This window comes from Talpa europaea, assembly GCF_964194135.1.
Source record: "Talpa europaea genome assembly, chromosome: 12".
Classification (NCBI taxonomy): Eukaryota; Metazoa; Chordata; class Mammalia; order Eulipotyphla; family Talpidae; genus Talpa; species Talpa europaea.
Window position 1 is genome coordinate 69,680,688 of NC_140079.1, and position 14,347 is coordinate 69,695,034.

General features: G+C 48.4%; 2 protein-coding genes across 2 annotated transcripts; both read left to right on the plus strand.

Annotated features, from left to right (window-relative positions):
- Positions 1-2,135: 2,135 nt before the first annotated feature.
- On the plus strand, positions 2,136-4,107 carry USF1 (upstream transcription factor 1; the record flags this gene model as incomplete). Its single annotated transcript, XM_084249171.1, has 7 exons — positions 2,136-2,234; positions 2,471-2,666; positions 2,860-2,947; positions 3,071-3,129; positions 3,270-3,364; positions 3,609-3,737; positions 3,911-4,107. 7 exons carry the CDS (start codon positions 2,136-2,138, stop codon positions 3,998-4,000), a joined length of 756 nt encoding a protein of 251 aa, XP_084105297.1. The 3' UTR covers positions 4,001-4,107.
- Positions 4,108-5,012: 905 nt separating this feature from the next.
- Positions 5,013-6,202, plus strand: TSTD1 (thiosulfate sulfurtransferase like domain containing 1; the record flags this gene model as incomplete). The annotated part of the gene is made up of 4 exons (XM_084250090.1): positions 5,013-5,022; positions 5,311-5,433; positions 5,893-6,055; positions 6,142-6,202. 4 exons carry the CDS (start codon positions 5,013-5,015, stop codon positions 6,191-6,193), a joined length of 348 nt encoding a protein of 115 aa, XP_084106216.1. The 3' UTR covers positions 6,194-6,202.
- Between the last annotated feature and the right edge of the window lie 8,145 nt (positions 6,203-14,347).

Consider the following 14,347-nt stretch of genomic DNA (forward strand, 5'->3'; position numbering starts at 1 on the left):
TTCTCCCTTAGAACCCTGAGCCTGGAGATTTTCCCCTTCTTCTACTTCTTCTTCTTCTTCTTTTTTTTTTTTTTTTAAAAGAATTATTCCTTTATTATAAGATTTTGATTGTACTTATTTTTGCTAGAACTCGGGTGTAGGCCAGAGGTGCAGGGGGGAGGGATGAGAGAATGCACCAGAAATAGAGTGGGGAGAAGAACAGGTGGAGCCACTGAAATACACTGCTAAGGGGAGCAGCGGAGACAGGAGAGGTCTGCTGAGCCATGTCGGGTTAGCTCCCTGGTGGGGCATGGAACTCAGGGGCATGGAACTCAGGAATGGAACTCTGCCTGTGGTAGGCAGTGGTAGCCCTGAGACTTAACCCTTAGGCCACCAGGGAGACCTGGTTTTTCCCTTCTTGTTGAGGCTCAGCTGATTTGGAGTGATCATGGCAACATTTTAGCAACTGTGTTTTTCTACAGGAAGGCTTGATAAATAAAATGGAAAAGCCTTGAAGATAATGCACTTGAACTTAGAATCTTAACACATTACATAAAGCTAGACACCTCCAAACAAGAGCCTTGTCAGTGGTATGGGGTGCAAGGGCCAGCTCTGTTCTTTATGGTTGAGGGTTTTCCCATAGCATTGGGTTTCAAGTTTCCCCTTCCTAGATGACAGAACAGAAATTTCTTGGTGCACAGTATGTGGCTGGGAAGCTTTGTGCTCATGACCCTGTGTTTTTTGATAATGGTGGCCCTTCCTAATTCCCTGTCCTGATACATTTTAGTAGCTTTAAGAGTAATCCATCCAGAAATACATTGTTTCAGTCTTCCAGTATCATCCCACTTATATAAGGGGGAGAGGTGAGGGTTGAGAAATACTTTGTAAATTTGCTTTTTCAATCACTGGAGTCCCATTGGTGTGAGAATGAAGTGGGTGGTCCCTTTCAATGTCTGGGTTGTGTCATCACAGAGCCTTGGTTTTGGAAAGAGGAGGCTGTTCAGTTTTCGTGACTTAATACAAGCTCCTTGATTTTTATCAGGACTTAGCACTCAGGCCTGTGGAACAGGAGATCTGAAGATCCCCAAAGCAGGACCAGATCCTCGGATGCGCCCCCTTACAGAGAGATGAAGGGGTGAGTGAAGAAGAGGTGGGGTCTGGGATGTGGAGGGATTCCTGAGAGAATGCAGATGTCTCAGAGTACTGGCCCTGGAGTCAGGTCCAGTTACAAGCAGTGTGATTTCCCCATTTATAAAGTACAGGTAGTATTAATCTATCTCTTAGTGCCCTTCTTAGTATTAAATTAGATGGTTCCTGCTTCAATTTCAGCTCATGGCCTACTTCTGTAGTAAGTACTAGCTGCTGTCACTTTAACCTAACCTAGAGTTTGTGGGGAAGGCCATTGAGTTTGGGAGCCACATGTTAAGGGCCAATGACCTCTTAATTTATTCTTCTTCCCTTATTTTCCCTTTTGTCCCTTCACAAACAGGCAGCAGAAGACAGCCGAAACTGAAGAGGGGACAGTTCAGATTCAGGAAGGTGAGTGTAGAAACTGAACTGAGACTAATATACCCCCCTTCCCTACCTGTCCCCCATTCTATCTCCTATGCACCTTTTGCCTTCTAAATGACTTGCAAGTGGAACCCAGGGTGACAGGCAGGAATGTACAGCCTTTTCCTTGGCTCTTGTAATTCAGGTGCAGTGGCAACTGGGGAGGACCCCACCAGTGTGGCGATTGCCAGCATCCAGTCCGCTGCCACCTTCCCTGATCCCAACGTCAAGTACGTCTTCAGAACTGAGAATGGGGGCCAGGTAAGGGAGGGGGCCAGGTGGCTACAGGTTTATCTGGGGTTGGGATTGAGGGAGGTGATGGAATTTGTTGTGGGGAGACCTGACTTGGAGGATGTGATATCAGTGTGGACTGTTTGGGGGGAGGGTGTTGGGATATAAGCTTTGGGGTAGAGATTGGTAATGGGTTGGGGCTATTCTAAAACCTCTGGGGAAAGCTATTCTAAAACCTCTGTCAGGAGAATAGCTGTATCTGTCTTGTTTGGAGGCCCTATCTAAGATAATCTTTATGAGGAGTCATGGGAGCCTCTGTACTTACTCTGTTATTTTTCTCTGCCCGTCCTCTCTCTTCCTTCCCCATCTAGGTGATGTACAGGGTGATCCAGGTGTCCGAGGGGCAGCTGGATGGCCAGACTGAGGGCACTGGCGCCATCAGTGGCTACCCCGCCACTCAGTCTATGACCCAGGTACACAGGTGTGGGTTGGGGGACACTAGAGAACTGAGTTATAAGATAAAAAAGGGAACCAACAGGTTGGGGGGTGGCTAGGGCTTGGGAGGCATCGAGGGCTGCCTGTTCCCAGACACTAGTTTCTTCCTTTCTAGATGTTTCTCTCTCCCTTCCCCAAAGAACAGAAGCTGCAGCGCAGTTCATTGGAAAGCATCTGAATGTCACTGGATTCTGTTCTCTTGCTCCCTTCCCAGGCAGTGATCCAGGGTGCCTTCACCAGTGATGATGCAGTGGATACGGAGGGGACAGCTGCTGAGACGCACTATACTTACTTCCCCAGCACTGCGGTGGGAGACGGGGCAGGGGGCGCCACATCGGGGAGTACGGCCGCTGTTGTTACTACCCAGGGCTCAGAGGCATTGCTGGGGCAGGCGACCCCTCCCGGTACTGGTGAGATACCTTGTGAGGGGGTGGGATATGCTCATAATCCCTTAACAAACTAAGACCTGGGCAGGCCATGAATCTGGGACTGGCGGTCTAGCAGGAAGAAACCTGTACTTCTAAAGAAGGGTACCCATGGCTTGGCTTTGAAGCTTGAGAAGGTTCCTGGTCCCATGGCCTGATAGGCCCTGCCTCTTCACAGGTCAGTTCTTTGTGATGATGTCACCACAGGAAGTGTTGCAGGGAGGGAGCCAGCGTTCCATTGCCCCCAGGACCCATCCTTACTCGCCGTGAGTAACCTAATTTCTTCTCAGTTACCCCAAGTGGTCTGGATATTTGTTGAATCTTATGTGATTCTTTACTCCTTAACTCCAGTCTCATGCTAATTCTGACTACCCCCTCTCTGTTGTCAGGAAGTCAGAAGCTCCCAGGACGACACGGGATGAGAAACGCAGGGCTCAGCATAATGAAGGTAGGTAGGATCCAGCTGTGAAGCTAGGAGAGTCTAGTGGGACTGGGGACAGCTGTCATGCTGGGGCAAGGTCAGGTAATTGTGCCCTGAGGCCTGTGGTGAACGCTCTCTGAGTCACCTTGTCCCTCTTTCCCTCACAGTGGAGCGTCGCCGCCGAGACAAGATTAACAACTGGATTGTGCAGTTGTCCAAGATCATCCCAGATTGCTCCATGGAGAGCACCAAGTCTGGCCAGGTCATGGAAAGACACTGGTAGTGGGCAGGATGCCTGAATTTTGTCTCCTGGTATTGTTTCCAGACATGGTGGAGAATGGGCACACATGGCTTTCCTTTTCTTCTCTCTCTGCAATATCTGTATCCCTGGGAGCTATCGTACCAACACCCTCAGGGGAAAATGAGGTCCAAAGTGTGAGGGTGTTTTGGGACGAAAATCCCATAGCTGGCATCATGTACTCATTTTGATGGGCTTCTTCTTGCAGAGTAAAGGTGGGATTCTATCCAAAGCCTGTGATTACATCCAGGAGCTTCGGCAGAGCAACCACCGCTTGTCTGAGGAGCTGCAGGGGTTTGACCAGCTACAGTTGGACAACGATGTACTTCGCCAGCAGGTCAGACCCCTGTCCCCAGGATCACCCTCCTCGACCCTGGAGCCACTGAGCCAGTGTGGGCCTCCCTACTTTGTTCCCATCTTTGTCCCTTCCTGGGAGATGTCTGAATAAGTGAGGGACTTGGAGTGCCAGCTTTCACACCCACTCCCCTTACTGCCTCCTTCCTGTGTCAGGTGGAAGATCTTAAAAACAAGAACCTGCTGCTGCGAGCTCAGTTACGGCACCATGGAGTCGAGGTCGTCATCAAGAATGACAGCAACTAACTGGGGGTTCAGGGCTTTGGACCCTCCAGCCCTTTTGAGAACTGCAGAGCCTAGGAGCAGCAGGCTAACCCATGCCCTTTTCCTTCACTGCCCACCTCTGGGTTGGGACTGGGGGTGTTCAGAGGTGTGGCTTTGGACAGAGGCCCTGAGATAAAGAGGCTTTCAGGGGTGTGAAACAGGGACACTTTTGGACATGCAGGGACAGCCTCACCAAGCCACCATGCAGCCCCTGGGCCCCTCTGTCTCTCTTGCACAGTGCATGTGCTGCCTCCATTCTGGATGCTGGGCACAGCGGGGCTGGCCCTGTGCTTGCTAACAGAGCCAGCAGAGACTCGGCTGACAAGCTCTGCTCTGATTTGCCCCAGGACTCTGGCAATTCCACTGGTTCTTCCTGTCCCTGGAACTCAGATGGGCACCTGAGGACTCTGGGCAATAGGCTTTAGAGAAACTTGGGGATAGGATGCTTAGCAGTGGCTGCTTCCCAGGAAGAGGAGATTGGCCTGCACACAGCTAAGGCCTATGAGGAAGTCTCATGGTCTCTGGAACCAGGGAGAACAGGCCCACTCCGGGCCGTCCGCCTGTGGGGAGGTTTTTTTCCTTTCTTTCTTTTTTAAGATAAAATGTTCAGAGCCACAGTTGTTTCCTGGTTTTCCTCTTTTTGTGGGGCCCATGGCACAAGGGAGGGTCACATTGCTCTTTGACCAGTAACGGCTGGGCCAGGCTCAGGTACTGCCCCTAAAGTTATCTGTAGTCCTAGCGCTGCACCTGAACACTAAGCCCTGGCACCTGGGCGGGACCCATGTGTACCCGCCCCAGCCCACAATCACTAGGATATCTGCGGCGGGCTGGAGTCTGGGCACCCTGTGCAGGTGCTGCAGGGGCGGGGCGGGGCGGGGCGGGAGGCTGTCCCTGCGCTTCCGGTTCCGGCCCGGAGGAGCGCGGGCGAGATGCCGCGGGCGCCCCACCGGCTGGCCGGGTCACCCTCCAGCGACTCGCCGGCGCCGCGCGCACCATGGCTAGAGGTACCTGCGCTGCGTGTGCCCCCGGGGTGCGGCGGGAACCTCCGGGTGATCGCGCATATGGGGGCGAACTGAGGACTCGTCCGGTCCTGCATGTGCCTCCGGCATCCTAGGGGGGGAGGCGCGTGCGGGGGTCCGGAGGGCTCGTCCGGTCCTGAGTGTGCTCCCGGGTGGTGCTTGCAGTGGGAGGGTCGAGGGCGTGGTTGGAAGACCCCAGTGCACACCCTCATTGGCTGGGTGCTGCCGGGGGAGGGGGAGACGCCTGTCGCTGCTAACATGCTCCCACCTCAGTGCCCACTGTCTCGCTCCCCGAACTGCGTTCGCTCCTGGCCGCGGGCCAGGCCCGGCTCATCGATGTGAGGTCCCGGGAGGAGGCTGCCGCGGGGACCATCCCCAGTGCGCTCAACATTCCGGGTATGGGCTGGACTGGGGCGCCCGGTGAAGTAGAAGGCTCTAGAGGGTCTTAGCCAATAGGACTTCATGTAGGGTGTTGGGGGTGGGGGGGTCGGTCCTGCATTCCCTTCACTACCTCTTAGTTTTCTGGGATTGCTGACTGGAGGTGGACCTTGGCCTTAGAACTTGCCCTTCCTGTTTGAGGGGATAACAGGCTGGGAGGGGGCCGCCCAGCTCTCTCCGCCCTGGGGCTGGATGCCTGAGTCTGTCCTTCCTCGTAACTCGGGAAGTGTATCCGATCTAAGGTTGTTTGGCTGATTTCCCATGGGACAGCAGGATCTTCTTGAGCTCGGGATGTTGGCCATCAGGTGTTGTTTAGGGGCCCCTGGAGACTTGTTCGACCTTCAGGCGTCCTTCCAGACCCAGTCTCTGAACCCTAGAGGGCCATCCCTATCCCTACCCTCTTGACTCCTCCTTCAGTGTCTGAGCTGGAAAGTGCCCTGCAGATGGAGCCAGCTGCTTTTCAGGCTTTGTACTCTGCTGAGAAACCAAGGCTGGAAGAGGAGAATCTCATTTTCTTCTGTCAGATTGGCAAGCGGGGCTTCCTTGCCACGCAGCTGGCCCAGAACCTTGGATATGCAGGGTATGGGGGAGGGTGATTTGCTAGCTGGGGAGGGATTGGGGGCTGTCTCCCAGGTCTTCCTTCCCTCACCTTCTTTGTCTCCACAGGGCTCGCAACTATGCAGGGGCCTACAGAGAATGGTTGCAGAAAGAAGGTTAACTGGGGCCTCCCTGGTGGTGCAGGGGTTGAAGTCTCAGCGCTCTCAAGCTATCACCAGCCATTATGGCATAAGTTTGATCCCAGGGATCTAATCAACATGGTGCAGCAGACCTCTCCTGTCTTGCCTTCTGCCCCCACTCTGTCTCTGGTGAATCCTCTCACCCCCTGCACCTCTGGCTTATACCCCAGTTCTTGTATGCATAAATAAATAAATGTTTAAAAAAAAAAAGAAGACAGTTGGAAGGTGGCGTCCTGATCTTGCCTCACCCCCTTAATGGTGAAGAATGGGCTGATGTGTTGGGTTGGGCAGTTCCTTACAGTGTTGTGTTTACGAAAGTATCAAATAAAGCCTTTGATCAAAGTATTGGAAGCACTGAATTTATCAGGTAAACTGAAAACACTTCTGATCTTCATCTATACCTCTATTCAGTCCTGGATTCTTTCTCCTAGAACAATTGTTTTCAGCCTAGGATGCATCTCAGAATAACTGGTAGCATAAAAAACTTAGACATGGGGCCTCCCTGGTGGCAAAAGTAGTTGAGCACCACACTATGAAGCAATCCGCAGTCTCTAGCATGAGTTTGATCCCCAGCTAGCCAGGGAGCAACCCACATGGTGAAGCAGACCTCTCCTATCTCTCCCGCTGCTCCCCTCAGCAGTGTATTTCAGTCAGTATAACTGTGTTCTGCTCCTCACTCTATTTCTGGTGAATCCTCTCACCCCCCTGCGTCTCTGGCCTATACCCCAGCTTTTGTATGCATAAATAAATCTTTTAAAAAAAGGTGCTTTCCAAAGGAAAATTCAACAGTAGGTGTAAAATTCCTTTCATGTGGTCACAGTGGGATGCTTGTTTTTCCAGACCTTTTAAAAACTTCAACAGCAGAGTTTTGACTTACTAAATTTGATTTTAAAATATATTATTCTTTAATTTTTTTGGAGAGAATGTTGGGTCAGAGATGGACTGAATTTCCTGTTTTTTCAAGTATCTAAGGAAATTCTCACAGACATTTCCTGCATCCCTTGCCTTTGCCCCACCTCCTTTTCCTCTTCCTTTCTACCTTCTGATGGTACCCAGCTTTCCTACATAGTTTAGATCACAGTCTATGCAACTCTCTATAATGTTTCCATTCATCTGGCCCCACCTTCTCCATAACAGCTAGGCCACTCTCTCCTGGGATGATCAGGAGATCATATCTATCTGGGCTTAGTTGAACAGTGTGGATCTGGAGATGACAGCTGACATACACAAAAGACTCTGTTCTGGGTCTCCCTGGTGGTGCAAGGGGTTAAGTCTCAGCACTATGAAGCTATCAGCAGCCACTGCAGCACAAGTTTCATCCCCAGCCAGGGAACTAACCCACATATGTCACAGCAGACCTCTCCTGTCTTGCCCGCTGCTCCATTCAGCCGTGTTTTTCAGTCAATCCACCTGTTCTGCTCCCCACTTTCTCTAGTGAATCCTCTCACCCCCCACACCTCTGGCCTACACCCTAGCACTTGTATGCATAAATAAATAAAATAAATCTTAAAGAGTCTATTTCAGGTTCTGGTAAATGGGAGGTGTCAGTTACCCTTTACCCAAATCCCTTTGGTTCTCAGACTGGTTGGGAAATTTGTTTTTGTGTCTTATTTCCATCTTTGTTTGAGTCTTAACAGTTCTAGTATTTTCTTGCCCTCTTCAAGTATTATAATTTCATGTTAGCATTTATTTTCTTTTTTTAAATAGTGATATACTTTATAATAAAATGCACAGTTCTTAAGTGTTTGGTTTGAGTTTGGCCAATTGTATGTTCACTGGTTACAACCATCCATACGAGATAGAGAACACTGAAATCCCCAACAATTCCCTTGGCCCCTCTCCATCAATTCCATGCCGAATCCCTTTCTAGGCAACCATAAATTATTTTCTAGCTTCCTTTCTGGCCTGTCATCCTACACTGTTTGCTGTCTTCAGTTTTGTTGAACAGGATTAATAGAGGATCCTGGAAGGAAACTGAGTTAGCCCACTATATGACCATGCCCTCTTGTTTGTCACTGCTAAGAGAACATTCCTCTTCCTCCTTCATTAGCTGTTTGGTTCCTAATCTAGACAGGTTGTCCCAACTCTTTATCTGCCCTCTAACATTCTCTTTCATTTTCTCATAGCTAACTATTTCGGCAAGTGAAATTGAAGAACTGATGTTGACCATTCTGTGTCCTTTCCTTTCTTTTCTACAGTAGCTCCTTCTCCCTGTACTTTATCTCCCCAGGTTTGTAGTATTGACCAATGCCTGTGTCATCATAGCTACTACACTACATTTTTGTTAATTTTCTCTATTGGTTGTGAGCTCCTCCAAGGCAGGAACTGGCCTAGCCCTCCAGTGCCTGGAACCAGAGTTCTCAGGTATTTGTTGAGGCTCACCCGCCTCTGACTTTCAGAATCTTCTGATTTCAGCCTTTCTAAAACATTGCTGATTGAGTAATCTTAAAATAACATTTTAATCTTATCAACCAGAGTTGATAATTTACAATAGGTCCTTGTTGCCTCGTGGTTCCAGCACAAAGAATCTTCTTTCCTTTTGAGCAATCTGTAGTCCATGTTAGGCATTGCCGGGCCTTTCCAAACTTATCTTTTAGTGCCTGCTCCCAGCTGGGTTTGCTAGCCACCTAAATGCACACTCCTCCTTCCTCATCCTGGCTTTACTTGCCATTTACCCTGTTTGGGGAGTTTCCAGTCTCTTGTACCACTCTGAATTTCACAAGAATTAGAAGAATGTTTCTGGCAGAACACTTGTCCTCATGTAGAGGGCTTTTTTTTTTTGTTTTTAAGATTTATTTATGCATACAAGAACTGGGGTACAGGCCACAGATGTGGGGGGTGAGAGGATTCACTGGAGACAGAGTGAGAAACAGAACAGGCAGATTGACTGAAATACACTGCTGAGGGGAGCAGTGGGTGAGTCAGGAGAGCTCTGCTGCACCATGTGGGTAGCTCCCTGGCTGGGGATTAAACTTGTGCTGCAGTGGCTGCGGAAAGGTTCATAGGTTGTGTCTTAACCCCTTGTGCCACCAGGGAGGCCTTAGGGGGCTTTTATTTTTATTTTTATTTTTTAATTTTTTTTTTTTTTAATTTTCTAGAGGCATGTCTTATTTATTTATTATTTGTTTGTTTGTTTGGTTTATACATGCACTGGGTACAGTCAGAAGCGCGGGAGGGTGAGAGAATTCACCAGAGCCAGAGCAGGGAGCAGAGCAGGCAGAAGGACCGAAGTACACTGCTGAGGGGAGCAGCGGGCGGCAGGAGAGGTCTGCACACCATGTGGGACCCTCCTCCGGTGGCCGGGGAGCAGCCGGGGATCGAACCGGCGCCGCAGAGGCCGCAGGTAGCTTCGCAACCCAGTGCTCAACCGCTGCGCCACCGGGGAGGCCCCTTAGGGGGCTTTTAAATTGAAACAGAAGAGAGAAAAATAACCAGATAAATTATGTAGCTGAATACCAAGAACAACATGCAGAGCAGTGGGAGAGCTGTGCACACCTCTCCTGTAGCACTTACCATGCTGTATCATGCTTGCTTGGTTCTTCCCCTTTAGACTTAGCACTTTAAGGGGGAGGGTCTGTTTCTTTCATTGTTGTATGACCAACAATTTAACCAAAACCTGGCATGTAGGAGATACTTGGTAGATGTTGAGTCTTTTTTTCTTTTTCTTTTTTTTGAAGATTTATTTATTTGTGCATACAAGAGCTGGGGTACAGGCCAGAGGTACAGGGGTGAGAAGATTCACCAGAGACAGAGTGGGGAACAGAACAGGCAGATTGACTGAAATACATTGCTGAGGGGAGCAGCAGGTGAGTCAGGAGAGGTCCCCTGCACCATGTGGGTAGCTCCCTGGCCAGGGATTGAACATGTGCTGCAGTGGATGCAGGTAGCTTCATAGATTGTGTCTTAACCCCTTGCGCCATCAGGGAGGTCCCCAGATGTTGAATTCTTATTGAGATATTTAGTAATGTTAAGAGGAAAATAATGCAAGGGGAGAAAGTTTGGAACAATATTCAGGTATGGTAGCATGTTGTTAAAGAGGAAAATTGGGGGCCTCCCCAGTGGCGGAAGGAGTTAAGTCTCAGCACTGTGACACTATCCACAGCCACTGTAGCACAAGTTCAATCCCCAGCCAGGGAGCTAACCCACATGGCGCAGCAGACCTCGCCTGTATTACACGCTGCTCCCCTCAGCAGTGTATTTCAGTAGATCCGCCTATTCTGTTCCCACTCTGTCTCTGATGAATACTTTCACCCCCCCATATCTGACCTACACTCCAGTTCTTGTATGCATAAATAAATAAAATAAATGTTTAAAAAAATATAGAGTAAAATTAAAGACTAAGAATCTGAGTTGTGAGTTCAAATTCTGACAGTGCTACCTGGTGATCACAGCACTTTATCTGTAGAATGGGGGTTAAAATGATTTATCTCTTTGGATTGTTGTGTTTAAAGGGATAAGGGGGGGGGGAGGGCCTCCCTGGTGGCCTAAGGGTTAAGTCTCAGCTCTATCACCCGTAAGGCCTGAGTTCTGGGCCCTCCCTGGTGGTGCAAGGGGTTAAGACACAACCTTTGAGCTATCCTCAGCAGTATATTACAGTAGACCTGCCTGTTCTGCTCCCCACTCTCTCTGGTGAATCCTCTCACCACCTCTCCCCCTGTACCTCTGGCCTACACCCCACTTCTGTATGTATAAATAAATTTTGGGCCTCCCCTAGTGGCACAGCGGTTGAGCGCTGGGCTGCAAAGCTGCCCGCAGCCTCTGCAGCGCCAGTTCTATACCTGGCCGCTGGGCGAGGGTCCCACATGGCGCGCAGACCTCTCCTGCTGCCCGCTGCTCCTCTCAGCAGTGTACTTCAGTCCTTCTGCCTGCTCTGCTCCCCGCTCTGGCTCTGGTGAATTCTCTCACCCTCCTGTGCTTCTGACTGTACCCAGTGCTTGTATAAATAAATAAATAAATAAATCTAAAAAAAAAAAAGTTTTTTTCAATAAATAAATAATTTTTTATAAATAAATAAATAAAGCAATAACATATATAAAGTACTTGCCACATAATAGGATAGGCCTTTAGCAGTGTATATAGTATGAATATAGTATGAACATCAAATAGAAAAAGGTGAATAAACATTGTATGAACAGTAAACACAAGGAGGAAACAAAAAGAACATAGATACTGCAAGTGGGTGTAAGGGAAACTAAATGGCAGTGAAAAAGTATGTCATGTTGTTATAGGGCAGTCCTGATATTGAATGGGTTGCCTGGCTGTGGGCCTGGGGTGGGGGTGGAGTCCACAAAGCCTGTATGGAATTAACTTTAGGACATCCTTTTCCCCCTAACAATGTTACAAATATTTAATAGAGTCAGACATCGTAAGTGCTCATCTTTAATTTTTACAAAGTGGACAAACGAATTTAACCACCACTGTGGCTAGAAAACTTATACATTGTATGATTTGAGTCATTAAACTCAGCTGAGATTTGCTTTATGACCAAGTACATGGTCAATTTTTGTAAATATCCCATGAATACTTGTTAAGAGTATATTCTACAGTATTTGGACCCAGTTTATTTTGTTCAAATTTATATCTCTACTGGTTTTATTTTTGGTCTGCTTGTTCTGACAGCTACTTTCTGAGGTGTGTTTAAATCCACTATGATTTGGATTTGATTTGTCAATTTCTTGTAGTTATGTCATTTTTACTTTATATAGTTGGAGACCATGTTACTAGATGTGAAAAATTAAAAAAATTATAATTGTTATGTTTTCTCCTGAACAATCCTTTTCTCATTATGTCACGCCTTATTGCTGATGTTCTTTCTTCCTTGAAAGTCTATTTTATCTGCTAATACAACTATACCAGCTATGGGCCTCCTTGGTGGCGCAAGGGGTTAAGCATGGTACTGTGAAGCTGTCCATCACCAACCTCTGCAGCGTGAGTTCAATCCCCAGCCGGCCAGGGAGCAACCCACATGGAGCAGCCGACCTCTCCTGCCTCTCCCCTCAGCAGTGTATTTCAGTCAGTCTGCCTGTTCTGTTCCCTGCTCTGTGAACCCACTCACCCCCCCACACCTCTGGCCTATACCCCAGTTCTTGTATGCATACATAAATAAATCTTTTTTAAAATTTTATTTATTTATTTATTTACTTACTTACTTACTTACTTACTTATACATACAAGCACTGGGTACAGTCAGAAGCACAGGAGGGTGAGAGAATTCACCAGAGTCAGAGCAAAGAGCAGAACAGTCAGACTGACGAAATACACTGCTGAGGGGAGCAGCGGGTGTGGCAGGAGAGGTCTGCGTGCCATGTGGGACCCTCACAGGCAGTTGGGGATAGAACCGGCGCTGCAGATGCTGCGGGCAGCTTCTCAGCCCAGCGTTCAACCACTGCGCCACCAGGGGAGGCCCCATAAATAAATCTTAAAAAAAAAAAAAAAGACCAACTATACTAGCTACATTGTGGTTAGTGTTTACATGGGAGTAATAGACTGTCTCTTGAAATTTCATATTAACCAAGGAAACAAACAGTAAGCACAGTTGGATGTGAGAAGTATGCAATAGAAAAGCATAATTTTAAAATTAAGAGAAAATATAACGGCCACCCTGGTGGCTCAAGGGGTTAAGATGCAACCTATGAAGCTATCCGCAGCCACTGCAGCATGAGTTCGATCCCAGCCAGGGAGCTACTCACATGGTGCTGCAGACTCTTCTGACTCCCTCGCTGCTCCCCTTAGCAGTGTATTTCAGTCAGTCTGCCTGTTCTGTTCCCCACTCTGTGTCTGGTGAATCCTTTCACTCCCCACACCTCTGGCCTGTACCCCAGTTCTTGTATGCATAAATAAATAAATCTTAAAAAAAGGAGAAAATACAAAACTTGTGGTCAGAGACTAAAGAGAGTATGAATCCAAAAGTTGAGAGACCTCAGAAACCACACTTGATAGTATTTTCCAATGGGAAATCCTTCCAGTTCTCTATAGAGTTAAAAATTTTTTTTTAATTTATGCATACAAGAACTGGGGTACAGGCCAGAGGACTTGGGGGTGAGAGGATTCACCAGAGATGGAGTGGGGAACAGAACAGGCAGACTGACTGAAATACACTGCTGAGGGGAGCAGCAGGTGAGTCAGGAAAGGTCTGTTACACCTGCCATGTGGGTTAGCTCTCTGACCAGAGATCGAACTCAGTATTGCAGAGGCTGTGGACAGCATCATAGGTTGTGTCTTAACCCCTTGAGCCACCAGGGAGGGCCTCCTTAAAATCTTCCTCAAAGTCCCTCATCTTAAAGCTTCTCCTTGCAATCACAGCCCACAGTGCTTGGTTCCCTCTGTTCCTCTTTATTCTGGTACATAACTTGGCATATACTTCTTTCTCTTTAAGGCTTTAAATTCCTTTGAGGGTAAAGAACAGAGCTTTGTACGTGGGCAATATAGTGTAGTAATACTATAGTAATATGAAGTTTCTCATTGGATATATATTGTCTCGTTTCCTGTATTAGTCCTGGAAGTAGGCTGTAAGCCATGTGAAGCCAGGGACTGTGGTTTATATTTATTTGTATTCCCCTACAGCTCCCACCAGGTGCTTTATAACTGCTTTAAGTTGGGTGAAACCAGGTGGACCTCCCTGGTGGTGCAAGGGGTTAAGACGCAGCACTATGAAGCCATTGGCAGCCACTGCAGCAGGTGTTCGATCCCTTGCCAGGGAGGTGACCCACATGTCGCAGCAAACCCCTCCTGACTGCCCCACTGCTCCCCTCAGCAGTGTATTTCAGTCAGTCTGCCTGTTCTGTTCCCTGCTCTGTCTCTGGTGAATCCTCTCACCCCCCACACCCCCCAGAAGTGGACCTTTTTTATTTATTTATTTATTTATTTTTTAATAGAGGCATGCTTTATTTATTTGTTTGCTGGTTTGTTTGTTTTGTTTATACATGCACTGGGTACAGTCAGAAGTGCGGGAGGGAGGGTGAGAGAATTCACCAGAGCCAGAGCGGGGAGCAGAGCAGGCAGAAGGACCGAAGTACACTGCTGAGGGGAGCAGCGGGCGGCAGGAGAGGTCTGCGCGCCATGTGGGACCCTCCTCCGGTGGCCGGGGAGCAGCCGGGGATCGAACCGGCGCCGCAGAGGCCGCGCGCTGTTTCGCA